The 13,638-nt window shown below is 45.2% G+C and overlaps 1 protein-coding gene across 1 annotated transcript in view; it reads right to left on the bottom strand.

The window, feature by feature from the left end:
- LOC120567273 (storkhead-box protein 2-like) overlaps window positions 1-13,638 on the bottom strand; it is a 72,389-nt gene that overhangs the window by 7,941 nt on the left and 50,810 nt on the right. The window contains exons 2-4 of the mRNA XM_039814180.1: window positions 10,763-10,915; window positions 2,299-2,619; window positions 111-2,208 (exon numbers count right to left, since the gene is read on the bottom strand). Coding sequence (XP_039670114.1) covers window positions 111-2,208; window positions 2,299-2,619; window positions 10,763-10,915 — 2,572 coding nt within the window. The remainder of the gene's footprint in view (window positions 1-110; window positions 2,209-2,298; window positions 2,620-10,762; window positions 10,916-13,638) is intronic.

The following is a 13,638-nucleotide window of genomic DNA, read 5'->3' as shown; positions in this document are numbered from 1 at the left end:
TGTGTGTGTGTGTGTGTGTGTGTGTGTTTTGTCACACCTGCCGCCAATCCACCTACAGAAACGGTTTGGGTATGTATGTACGTATGTATGCAGTATATACACGTTCTCACCGTGGGGAGTTGAATCCACTGTCGACAGTGACGGAGCTGGAGTCCATACTGTCGAGTCGAGCGGAGTGGGCTGACTGCTGGTTCTGACCGGGCTCTGGAAGGTTCTCTTTAGCACCAGGGAAGGTGAGGGTTCTTTCAAACCTCCTCTGTAGGTCCCTTTCCTTCTCTCGCTCCAACAGCCACTGCATGGTCCCTGCTCCGCCTCCTCCCATCCCGACAACGCCTCCTCCGGCCTTCTCGTCCTCCCCTCGACTTTTAGTCCCCCCCTCCTCGAGTTCGTCGTCGTCTGAGACATTGTAGTAGTCAAAGGAAGCCTCTGCAGCACCGGTCGAGGGTTCAATCCCCTGCGGGGGAGCGGACGGCGTAGCCACCAGAGGTTTGGGAGCGTCAAAGGCCTCCTGGGAATCAAGTGCATCGCAGGACGAGGACAGAGTAGAGGAGGCGAGGGCTGGGGGTTTTCTCAGGGAGCTGTAGCCGGGCAAAGGGAGGCTAGGAGGAGGTTTGAAGAGTGTGTCTTTACTAAAGATCTCCTTACGTTTCTCCTGACCAGAGGAGGCACTGTGGGGAGGGCGTCCATTAGGAAGTGGCGGGTCAGGGATAGAGAGGGGTATCGGAGGCAGGCTGCCACCCTTAGGTCCCACCTTTGACAAGTCCTCCTTATTTTCTAGAGGATGGGGTGTCTGTCTGTCCGTTTGCCTGTCAGCGCTGCCTAGTTTTAATCCGTCATGGCTACTTTTGCCTAGGGTTCCCATTGGGTTGGCTGCTGTGAGAGCAGCCTCGGAGGAACCTGCGCATTGGAAGTAATCATCAGGAGGGACGGCGCTGAGCAGTGGTTTGGGCGAGTATGCCGGCAGGCTGTCCCTGCTCTTACTCTTCTCTAAACTCCTGCCACCATCCAACCCCAGAGAATCCACGGGCAGTTTAGCTGAGGGTGGGGTGGCCCGAGAGTAGTGAGAAGAGCTCTGATTGGCTCGCAGGGTGCCATCGTCCGTGTAGTAACGGCTCCGGTCGTCGTAATAGTCGGGTGGTCCAATCAACCCGGCTCCAAGTGGTCCTTTGGAATTGTCCATGGATCTGGAGCGTTCCTTGGCCTTGTCGCTGCGTTCGTTCCTGGACTTCCTCTCCTGGGTGTGGGAGTGCGAGCGGTGGACTTTGGAGTGGTGGGCTGACGGGCCGTGGCTCGGCTCGGGGAAAGGCATTTCGGTGCGCCGCTTGGCGAGCTCTCCGGACACGTCCCACTCTGGCGTGACGGGCAGGTGGGAGGAGTCGAGGATGTTGGGGTTGCTGTGTGCCAGGTGAAGGCGGGCCCGTTGCCGCTCCATGGCCAGGGCGTGTTCCCTCGGTGACCGAGCCAGGGAGGACGAGTAGGCTCTGTAGTCCCTGTCGGCAAGCTCCAGGTGGGAACCGTCGCTTGGCTCGCCGCGGGACGCCCTCGTCTTACTGTGCGAGCGGCTGAGTTTGGTCTGAGACTGTTTCCGGTGTCTCCCCCCACTTCGCCTGCTCCTGGAGCTCTGATTGGCAGACGACGCTTTGCTCCTCTGGGCCCGCTCCTCTTCGAGGCGCTTCATGACCGCTGTGTGCCGGGCCAGGTTCTCCACGGTGAGATCAGGGTTGATTCTGCGGATGATCTCCATCTCTACGTGGCGGGGCAGCTGGCTGGGCGCCTCCTCGTCGCGGAGCGGCCACTCCTCAGGGGGGAACTGTGCGGAGAAGGTGGCCAGCTGCTTGGCCTTGTCCTTCTTAAAGCTCAGACGAAACAGCTTTAAACCAAATTTCCGACTTCCTGTACCACTTCCCCCACCTGCTTGTTTCTCTGTCTCTCCTGTTCCTCCTCCTCCTCCTCCCCCTCCCCCTCCTCCTCCTCCTACTCCCCCACTTCGGTGCTTGGTGAGCGTATCCGTCTTGAAGGGGAACCCAAGGGTGCTGCGACTCTTTTCCGTGTTGCCTCCTGCTTGCTGAGGAGGTGTTTGAGGGGAGTGCGGGGACGAGTACGCCTCCCGGTGGTCCTTGGGAGATCGACGCTGCAGGGTGGTGTGGTGGCTGGGAGGGTCGTCCCCGCGGTAACTGTTGTTGTAAAAAGAATCCCCACCCCCACCTCCTCCTCCTCCTCCTCCTCCTCCTCCTCCTCCTCCTCCTCCCTCCTCCTCCTCCTCCTCCCCTCCTCCTCCTCCTCCTCCGCCTCCCGCACTGTGGTTCTGGCTGGACTTTGGGTGCGCTCGATCTCGCGCGGCTCCAGACGTGGACGGGGTGATGGTGCCAGAGAGAGGGGAGGTGCACTGCGTCTGCTGATGCTGCTGCTGTTGGTTCTGATGCTGCTGCTGTTGGTGTCGGTCAGCGGCTCGCTCGTCTAAGTGGTACCACTTGGAGCTGGTTCGGATTAGGCTCGGAGTGATGAAGTAAGTCTGAGGGGTCACAATGAAATATCCGTCGGGTGTCGGGTAGATCTTCCGCTCACGGACCAGCATGCCGAGCGTGTGGTGCAGAACCTCCTCCGTTGGTGTGGGAACACCTGGGCAAAACCAGAGACAAAAAGCAGTTAGAGCAGAGCCATTTCACACAGGTCCACATCATTCTTACAAACGAAGCAAGATACAACTACGCGAGTATTTCACGCCATGGTTTTGGCGTTTCATCTACTGTAGACAGAGAACTCGAACATTATCTAAAGAAGTGCAGGTTTAATATTGTGCTCATTGCAAATGTAAAAGTGAGTACATGTAAACACTGTAGTGGCAGAAAACTGAGGTCCGTTCATCGAAACATTCAATTACATAAAAAAGTTGAACTTTATGATGTTTATCCTCAGCATTTGAATAAAAGATGTACTTGTAATGTATATATGACCTTTTATATATTTGTTTCAAAATGTCAAATGAAATATGATTGAATCAAAATCCACAGAAATTGATTATGTAAAGGCCGCAACAAAGTGTGTGTCAAGCTTGTCCGAGTTATCCGAAAGAAATAATCCGGTCCACTTCATGCAGCGATTGACCAGCTGTGGGGACGTGTGAGAGCAGGCAGGATTTGAACTTCAGTCTTTCTCAGCTCTTGTTTTCATTCTCCGCAAAACTACTTGTGTCACTTTAGACGTGTACAACCGAGTGTAGCAAGACGAACGCCTTCGAGGAGAGACCGAGTCTGACCGTGTGAACCATAGGACTGGGCGATATGGAGAAAATCAAATATCACGATAATTTTGACCAAATTCCTCGATATCGATACCGCAACGACATTGTAGTGTTGACTATTGGTGCTTTCACAAAATATTTACACAATGAGATTTTTGATAAATAATCACCAGTAATGTGGATATAATGACTAAGTGGGTAAAGGCAAATAATAGAACAGTTACAACAGTCTGGTAAGGTCAGAAAATGACAACACTTTACTGTAATGCAGCCTTTAAAACACTTGTGCCATATTACGATATCCAAAATCTAAGACGATATCTAGTCACGATATCGATATAATATCGATATATTGCCTAGCTCTAGTGCACCATTACGATGCATCATGTCTTGACACAGTGTTCCCCTTACCTCTGTGCTTGTGGCTTCTGCTTTTTCTTATATGTATAAAGTTTTTTCTTTTTTTTTCTTTTTAAATCAACTTTTTATTATTTTTATATTTTTTTTGAACATACAGAAAAGACAAATACAACTGAACAATAACAGTTTTTTCTTTTATAAATACACAACTTTGTTAGTTATGCTTCCTCTTTCCAATACACCTTATCTATGACTAGTTCATCTCCTGGGCACTATCCAGGTGCACCGAACCCCCAAACTGCTCCACCACTCTGTGTGTGTGTGTGTGTCAAAAATGTATTATTATTTTTTTCCTAAATATGGCAGAGAGGGAAAGAAGCCATCTTAGCGATGATGGCTTTAAAAGAGAGGAGAAGAATAGAAAAAAAACACCTAATATTCTTACAGAGATGTTGCAGGCACTTCGTCACAATTAAGTAAGATTTGTGTTTTTTTCTGTTTGGAAGCAGTTTTTTTTAACCAGTTCCCTGGTATGCATACGATATAAAACATTTAGCCATGTAGTAAGTAGTTAAAGAACACAACAGGACGTCACACAAATGGACTTTTTTGGTCTGTTTGGGCCCTTAGAGTGTTATCGTATCCCCAGTGCAGTTCACGAACACCACAGGAGAGACGTTACGGAGTTCCAGTAGAAAGGCCAACTAAGCCCAAAACACACACACACACACACACACACACACACACACACACACACACACACACACACACACACACACACACACACTCTGTCTTCTGGATTATTTGTGATCACCAGCCCCTTCAGTGGTGGGTGGTGATTTTTGGGAGAAGCCACGGTCAGCCATCCTCTTTCCTTTACAGTGTGTGCATTCATTTCAGTTTAGAAGTGGCCAGACAGCCGCTCTGCCTCAACCCTCCTCCCAATTTTTTTCCTCTCTTCCTTGTTCATACTCTTTGCTTCTTCTCTATTCTTCTTTTCTGCTCCTCCTTTCTCTTCCCTCCATTAACCTATCCCCCTCTCTCTCTCTCTTCTCAGTAGCTCCTGCTCTCTCTCTGTCAGTCTCGAGGTATTACTGCCAGTTACATCATAGCAGCCTTATAGCCCAGCCAGAATGATGCAACTCCATGCAGACAGACAGACGCGCACACGCACGCACACACACACACACACACACACACACACACACACACACACACACACACACACACACACACACACACACACACACACACACACACACACACACACACACACACACACACACACACTTGTTTGTCCATCCCCTTTCCTCTCTATCTTGTTGATAAGAAGGCCGAGCACAGGGAAGGAGGTGGGGAGAGAAGTGCACTGTGACTGAAAGCTTCTGTTCCGGATTCAGGACGGGCTAATCTTGACATCAACACACTCACACTGCCACAATATAATACATATTCAAATGTATCATATTACATTGATCAGTCTCTGCACTCAATCTACTGGCATCAGGGGGGAACTTGTACCAGTCGTCTTCTATTAATGATGAGATTAGTGTGAAAGACAGTTTGTGAGAGTTCCAGGGTCCAGACTGGTTGCTAATGATGCTCTCTCATCTCAACTACAATGGGTCAAAGTGGGAAACAGGAAGTGCGTGTGTAAACTGCAAGGGGGTAAGCCAGCTTCCGCTGGAGCATGGAGCCATTTTGATGCTAACAAGCCATCACCCGCCGTTAGCATCCCATTGACTGCCATTCATTTGTGCGCCACTTTGACAGTGAATAACTTTACATCTGAAGCGTTTAAAGACTCTACTTGTCCGTTGTTTATTTCTAAAGAAACACAACAATATATAAAAAGCTCCATTACCTTGTACCTCACGTTATGGCTCCATAGCAGACGTTTTTGTAAAAATAGGCTAACGATTGTGTCATAACCAAGCGACTTTCTGTCGCACAGTAGAATTACCGTACAGTACAGGAGAAGCTCGCAGGCAGTTTCAACATCCATTAGCTGTTTAAGTTTAATTACTAATGTTAACTAGCATTTTAGTTAGCAATAATTAGCCTGTGCCTATGTTATCTCCTTACATATACCTACGCTCTCCGTCTCTGTAAGATTGGGAATGATTGAGATTTCTCTTGGCACAGCTACCAGCAGACTTACAACTTTCAGACACGTTGCTCACGTCATATCTACGTCTTCAAGCTCAGTTGGAGGCTGCGCACTTGTGTTCAGATTTTGCCGACGTCAGCGCCACTACGTAGAAGGTCAAAGGACCCCGTGCCCAGTTATTACATCAGTCTGTCTCCAGACAAGTGCCAGATTTGTTTCTCACGGGGTAGCTAAGAAAACAAAATTGTTTTAAGAACTAATACACATCTACGGGCTATTCCAACTGTTGACATTGGCATGACAAAGTCGTTTGTGACTTGCAAAAGAGCGCAGGTTAACCCTTGTATTGTCCTTTGTGTCATGGGGACTTGGTTAGTTTATTTATATTTTGTATTAGCCTGTCCAAACGCGTTCGATTGCAGCACGGGTCTCTGGGACCCCCCCCTCCCCGTGACCGTTCACGTGAAATGACATCACATAATACGCAAGGGTCACCGGGGGACGGGAAGCTCAACGCCAGGTCAATGCAAAAACATCAAATAAACTGAACGGGTCCCGGGGACCCGAAGGACAACACAAGGCATAAGAGGAAAAAGGAAGAACTAGCCACAAGACCCGAACCCGACCCCTTTATACCAGCAGATGGCGATAATCTGAATTTGTCATTCAAAAAGGTAAACCGGATATACAGCCGCACTTTTTGCATTTCATCTTTGTAATTTGAAGAGATATCGGTGTTCTTTTGTTTCTGATGTGACTGTATGTCACTGTAGACATAGTGAGTTCATAGCAACCCCGCCTCTTCTCTAAGCTTAGGAGTTCTTTAATAAAAGTGTCTCTCAGCAAGTGCGTGGAAACCCTTAGCTGGAACTTTAAGTGTTCATTTGGAGGACTCCTAGCGGTAAGATAAGCTCCTTTGTAAATACGGAACCCAGTCTCTGTACAGGCACTAGTACCAAACCTAGCAACCTCACCATGACAACAAAAACTTCAGGCTGCTCACAGTCACTGCACCGCTGTTAAGAAATTGTCACGGGCCCCGTAGGACAGCTCAGTGTTCCCGCCAGACGACTGACAACTTGTTCGGCTCATTAGAACATAATCTGTAACCAGTGTCGGGTGGAATTAGCAAGCTTTCGTTAGCTAGCTAACTAACATTAACGTTAGCCAGCGGTTGCAGCTCGGTCCCTCCACTGTTTTTTGCCGAGACACAGCGGTGACAGCCCCGGAGATGGACAGTAGGTTTAAGCCATCTCACGATGTCCGTTGCGGCCTCGGCGGGGAGTAAAACAGACGGACCGCAGGCTCTTTGCTGTCGATGTTCCTCTAATTCGGGTAACGGTGTGTAAAAATGGTGCGCAGACGCTTAAAACGATAATAGCCCGGTTAATGTGTATACATGCAAGGATACCCCGGTTAGTGAAGGAGTTCTCTACCTCTGTTAACCGTGGTGAGGTGTTTACATGGCATTTGAGAAATCGGGTTATTGCATTAACCTGAATATAATTGTTTTTTTAAACTGCATGCAAACGTACTGATTGATTTTGATGAAATTGTCCCATTTGGGTGAAATAACCCTTCAAAATCAGTCTGAAAAGATGACTGAACAACAGATTGACACATTAAATACTCATTGATAGACTGAATAGCAGCTGGGCAGACAGCTGTGTGTGTGTGTGTGTACGTGTGTGTTGCCTGTCATTACATCATACAAGTGCGGTTGCTTTGGTGACATGACGCAAGCTCTCTAAAGAGGGAAACCCATGCAATGTAAAAAGACAGATTAGGTCCACCATGGAACATGACATCAACCATTTACTGCCTGATCAAAAATGAGAACAATTACAGCTGAAAAATTATAATTGGAATAATACATTTAATGAATGAATCAATCAGTAGATTAACAATGAATTAGCGATGTGGTCGATTAACGATTTTGATGATTCATTTATTGTTTAACTTATTCTTAGCCTTCTCTGATTATGGCTTCACCAATGTGAGGATATGCTGCTTTCTTCAATTTCAATTTAATTTAATTTATAGTATCAATTCATAACAAGAGTTATCTCATGACACTTTACAGATAGAGTAGGTCTAGACCACAGTCTATAATTTACAAAGACCCAACAATTCCAGTAATTCCCCAAGAGCAGGCATTCTTCTGTTTTATATCATTGTAAACTGAATATTTTTGGGTTTTGGACAGTTTGTCAGACCAAACAAGATTTAAAAACATCACTTGAGCACTGAGAAACTGTAGTGGGCATTTGTTTTGCAAAAAGAAAATATAAAAATAAACTTTTCTTGGCCCATCCTCCAAATTTCACTCTACGCCACAGTGTTCCCATAGCAGATTTGGAAATTATATCAGCCAGTCAATACTCTAACAGATCAGCCTAATTTTATTGGTAGGAGGGATAGTTCAACATTTTGGGAAATTCTGTTCAGATGGACATCAGTCTCATGGCTCTGTGTTCACTACAGAGATGTCAGGACATGATTATCCTAGCTTCGCATAAAGACTGGAAGCAGGAGAAACAGCTAGCCTGGCTCTGTCTTAAGTTAAAAAATACCAAGACCTCATAAGCTCACCAATTAACAAAATGTATCTCTTTTGTTTACTCCAGTGGTTTCCAAACAGGGGGTTGCCCTCTTTGGGGGCTGGAACTACTTCTTCAACTTTAGTTGGGTCAGTCCACTTAAATATCTGGGTAAATAATCAAAGATTTAAGTCTAGGGCTCCCATATATAGAGGTTACCTCCTCGACGCATCGAGTGCCAAAAAAAAAAAAAAAAAAAGATTTAAGTCTACACATTCACTAGCTCTCCTATGAACATTTCCATTGGTACACTCCACAGGTTTCTGCCCCTTCTGTCCAACTGGCTACAACAATTCTGACAGGGTCAATCTTCAGCTGCAGAAAAAGGGTAAATGTGTCATAATTTACACAGAAGACAACTGTATAGCCCCTCCTCTGTGTTGGTGCTGGCTCAGAAGCAAAGCTACCAGCAGGGTCTGACTGTGTTAAGACTGAAAACGTCTAAAGCCCGGGACACACAGGGCCGCAAATTGGCCGTTGGGACAGTCTGGCGAGTCAGTGACTCGAATCTGTTCGGTGTGTCCCGTGCCGTCGTCAGTCTGGGGGGCTGTCGGCGTTCATTTTGGCCGACCTGACATGTTCAGTCAGCAGCAGGGCGGTCGGGACTCACCCGGAAATGGCGAGCGGAATGAGCGTGACTAGAGTCTAGAGACTAGAAAACAAACCCATGTGACACGTTCGTCCAATTAGCTGCCGGTTTTCATTTCTTGGGCAACAATACAGAGTAGCGCCGCCTGCTGCTATGTAGACGTATTACGTTTCTGAAGTCGGTGTCGCCTCAGTGTGTTCCGAGGCAGTTTTTTGGACCTCGGGGACCCGACTGATCATTTCGACTGGCTTTTCTGCCGAGGGTCGGCCGTCTGGTTGGTGTGTACCGGCTATAACTTTCTAACTGCTGCCAAAAAAATAAATAAAATGAAACTAAAACCGTATAAATTTCCAATGTTAGGAAAATTTTACATTAGGGTTACATCCTGCAGCCATCCATTAACACTGGGTGAGAGGCAGGGTACATCCTAGCTTTGTGGAAGACTTAGGTGCATGAAGAAAGAAAGAAAATCTCAAGTTTTTCAATTTACCATCATTTTGGACCATTATTATTACAACATCTGTGTCTAAAATGTTGGCAAAGCTAGCGCAGATAATAAACAACTATAATCATTAAATCTGAGAAAAGTCATTTAGTTACATTCATACGGCTTAGGTGGTGCAAGCCTTATAATAGTAGGGAAAACTCTGACTTCTAGTTGGTCATCAGTGATGATTGAGAGGGATTACTTTTGTATTAGTCTATACATAGTTTTAAATGGTTTTATATTCGATGTACCCCAGGCAGTAGAATTTGCCTCTGTAAACCTAAATAAAGGCCCATGCAAAAGAAAAACAATATGATGATATACTGTGAAACCTCCAGTATCTTATAAAAATACCGTGGTACACATTTTTGGTCATATCGCCCAGCACTATGTCACACTAAATAAATGACAAAATAAATGCTCAAAATGTATTAAATTCATTAATATGCATCGCCAACAAAATCATCAAGAGTAAAATGGAGCACTGAATTGGTTGGCATCAGTTGCTTCATTCATGCTTCATCACTGGCTCATGGCGCAGTCAGACCAAAATCTGCTTCCCCTTTATTTCCACCAGGGGAAGACAAATTTCTTCAGGTTATAAAGTAACCCCACCTCCTTTGCTTCAGGGGTGGAATTGACCTCTTCTCTCCTTTTCTCCTTGATTTCTTTGAGAGCTCCCTTAAAAGAGCCAAATATAACCGTAGAACCATTTGTTATAAATGGTTAATTCCATGACACAAGCTTCTCAGGCAGCAGCAGCGTTGGATACCAAAACGCCTAAATGACCGGTATCTAACAGAACGAATAGCAATACGGATTTTGGTCAATTTTTTCAGTTTGTTTTTGCTTTTTCCAACGTTTTCAATTGTTACATTTTTCTTCGACACATTTTCAGCGCTTATTTGTACGTCCCATATTTTCTGATATAAAACAAAAATTTTAAACAGGTCAATCTGACCCGAAGTCAACACAAGGGTTAAATGCCTGTGCTGCTCTCTGGTACTCTCTGGTAGTAAAAGTATTGTTTTAGCATCGGTATCGAAAAACAAAACAAAAAAACCCAATCCTAAATGTAACTAGTAACTACAGCGGTCACACAGCTGTGTGGTGTAGTATAAGGTGCAATATTTCTTTCTGAAATGTAGTCAAGTAGTCTCACAAAATAAAAATACAACCAAACAGAAAAGATACAGTAGGTAATCGAAATGTACAGCACTGTGAGCCCTTGTATCCTATATTAAAATATTAATAGGCAATATATATAATTTGATTACAATATTTATCAAAAATGAACCTATAACTGTGCAGCAGTAGACCGAGCCTGATGGATGGTGTGAGCTGTTGACTGATGTTGGTGTGGAGCTGGTATTACCTGGAAAACATGTCTGCAGGTGTTCAGTTAGGGCCTCCTGAGTGACAGGCTTGTGGGCGGAGTTCATAGCAGAGATAGCCAATAGCAATACCTCTCCCAAAGGGATGAACTGGGATTGGCTGATGGGGGACATACTGATTGGCGACACATCACCTGTGAAAAGACAGAAATCGGTCTCTTTGAGTGATACTGGTTAAAGATCTGCTGTAACCTGTAAGACATACGTATGAAACCATGACAATAAAATCCCTGGCTGTCGGGCTGGGGACCTTATTGCATGTCATTCTTCATCTCTCTCTTCCTTCATTCCCTGCCATCTCTCTACTGTTGGCTATCCAATAAATGCATTCAATGACTAAAACCAAAATGCATGCTATCTTTTTTACTGCCAAGACATTTGAACATAAATATGAAAATTTTTAAACCCTGCCTGAAGTTATGTAATGAGAAAGACATGTATGAAGCCAAAATAGGATTTGACCTTAAATGTCTGCTGTTTTTCTATAGCTTTCATGAAAAGACCAAAAAGGCACTAAGGCCAAAATACGCCACCGCCGCATGGCAGCCACCCCAGCAATGCATTAAACCTGCATTCTTTGTAATGGCCAGCAGGGCAGTGGTTGCAAACTAGAGTCCGGATCGGGCCAAATTTTTCTGCCCGAGGCCAGCCCGCATCCGACAGAGCCGTGACCGAACCCGGCCCGAGCCCAACAGGCATTAAGAAATTTGTGTCCGAGCCCAACCAGAGCCCTAATCTAAATCTTATTTGTTCTCATACTAATGACACATATAGGCTACGTTTTTGTGTGGAAAGCCCGCTTTTATTAAGCAACTGTAGGAAGGCATTCGGAAATGTCAACAGATGAGCGCATCAGCTCACACGGGGCAACAAGCGCACGTTAATAAGCTGTTAAAATGTTCAATGTGTTAACCTTTCCTGCTTACTTTGCTTCTGACCGTGGTCAGAAAACCAGGGGAGACTCGTTACCTCCAGGGCCGACGTTATAACATGAATAACGTCAGGGTTAAAATCCTGTTTTTGGTGAGCAAATGAATGAACTTGGCTTTCAGTCTGGGATTTATTTTGGACACCGCACACACTGTGTAGCTACAAAACTTAAACTTATTGCACCAACTCTGCTCTGGTTGCATAGCCTACAACACGTCTGATTCCTCTTTCTCTATCTCTCTTCGGCCCACTTTCCACACACACACACACACACACACACACATACACACACACGCGCACACACGCGCACTGAGCTCTCTTAAAGGAGCCGCAGCACCATTTTACAACAAATGCCTTATCACGCTGATGGGATCGAGCCCGACCCGATCCCGACCACAATTTTTTAATATCCGTCCGAACCCGGCCCGGCCCGGCCCGTCGGGACCTGTCGGGCTCAGTTCGGGTATCCATGCCTTATTGCAAAATAAAGTCAGATTGTATAAAAGTTAATGACAAAATAATCAGTCAGTGAAAAGTAGGGCTGGGCGATAAAACGATAACGATATGTATCGCACACGTAATCAATATCAATAGAAAATGCGTTCGATAAAACGTTCAATAACTTGTTTTTCTTCTTCGGAAGAAACCAGAAGTTGCGAAGCAAGTTTGGTTGCATGAACAAAGGCACTCACTCTCTGGTAACCTAGCAACGTAGGGAGTGACACTCTAACAGCCAATCATGTAACAGTATCAAGTTTGGTTGCGCCACATCGCTCTCGCGTGTTGGATTGGATTGGATAAGTGGAAAGTGAGTGCCGCAGCGAGCGAGGAAATTGTTGATAAAACAGGAAAAGTCAGTATGGCAGTTTTGGGGATTTTATAAGTCTGACCGTCGTCCCCACCAACACTACCGCAAACTTGTTTTACCACCTTAGCCGCGCTCACACTTTGGAGCAAAGCCATATTCGCCAGCAACGTCCAACAACATCTGCAGCTGCTACACCGCACAAGCAGCAGACCGCCATGGAGAGGTACTCTGCATCAGCCTTACTAAACGCTACAAAGAAATAACGGAGGCAGACGTGCTGAGCACTGTCCAGAAGCCAGGTTACCAACCCAGCACTAAACCTGCAGAAAATAGTTCTTCTCAGGTTTCAGGTTTCTCTATGTTTATATTTAACACTTTGCACCATTTTATTACACCTTATTAAGCAATTCTTACTTATTCTTTCTTCACTGTGATTTTAGACTTATGTTTACATTTTAATTATTTGAGTGATTTCCATGGTTGTGTTGACATTTCTGCTTTTATAACTGAGGGGATTATAATCAGAGGAAGGTTAAGTTTAAAATAAAAATGTTTAAATTTAACATATTTTTCTCCTGGTCCTTATTTTAAATAGGTCATAAAAAATATCAATAATTATCGATATCGACCGATATGAAACACTTATATCGTGATACAGTTTTCAGCCATATCGCCCAGCCCTAGTGAAAAGGACGATGTTTGTGATGATTCTGACAATGTCCTCCATGCAGCTTAATTGTAAAGTTTTAAAGTGCACTAAACAACTGCCACACAGGCCGATCCAGCTCTACAACATCTGAAGTTTATCCAAGAGGAAAAAAACTGTTGCTTCAAGCTGGTAAAATATCTGAAGATTGGTTTAGATCTACAAAGATAACTAGGGATGCAGCGATCTGCCTTTTCCAAGCCCTGATACCGATACCAATACCTGAGCTTTGGATACAGAGTACCAATCCGATACCAGTGTTTAATTAAAAAGCTGTATGCCTCACTGTTTGGAAGTGACTGGGATTATTCTTTTATGTTTAAAGCAACAACAGGCTTGATTTAAACATTGCTTTCTTAAATCACCAAAAAATGTAAAAGGGAATCCCCAAATTAAAGAATAGCAATACACAT

Source organism: Perca fluviatilis, chromosome 10 (genome assembly GCF_010015445.1).
Source record: "Perca fluviatilis chromosome 10, GENO_Pfluv_1.0, whole genome shotgun sequence".
NCBI lineage: Eukaryota > Metazoa > Chordata > Actinopteri > Perciformes > Percidae > Perca > Perca fluviatilis.
Note: the sequence above shows the minus strand (reverse complement) of the source record. Positions and strands in the feature narration are given on the sequence as shown.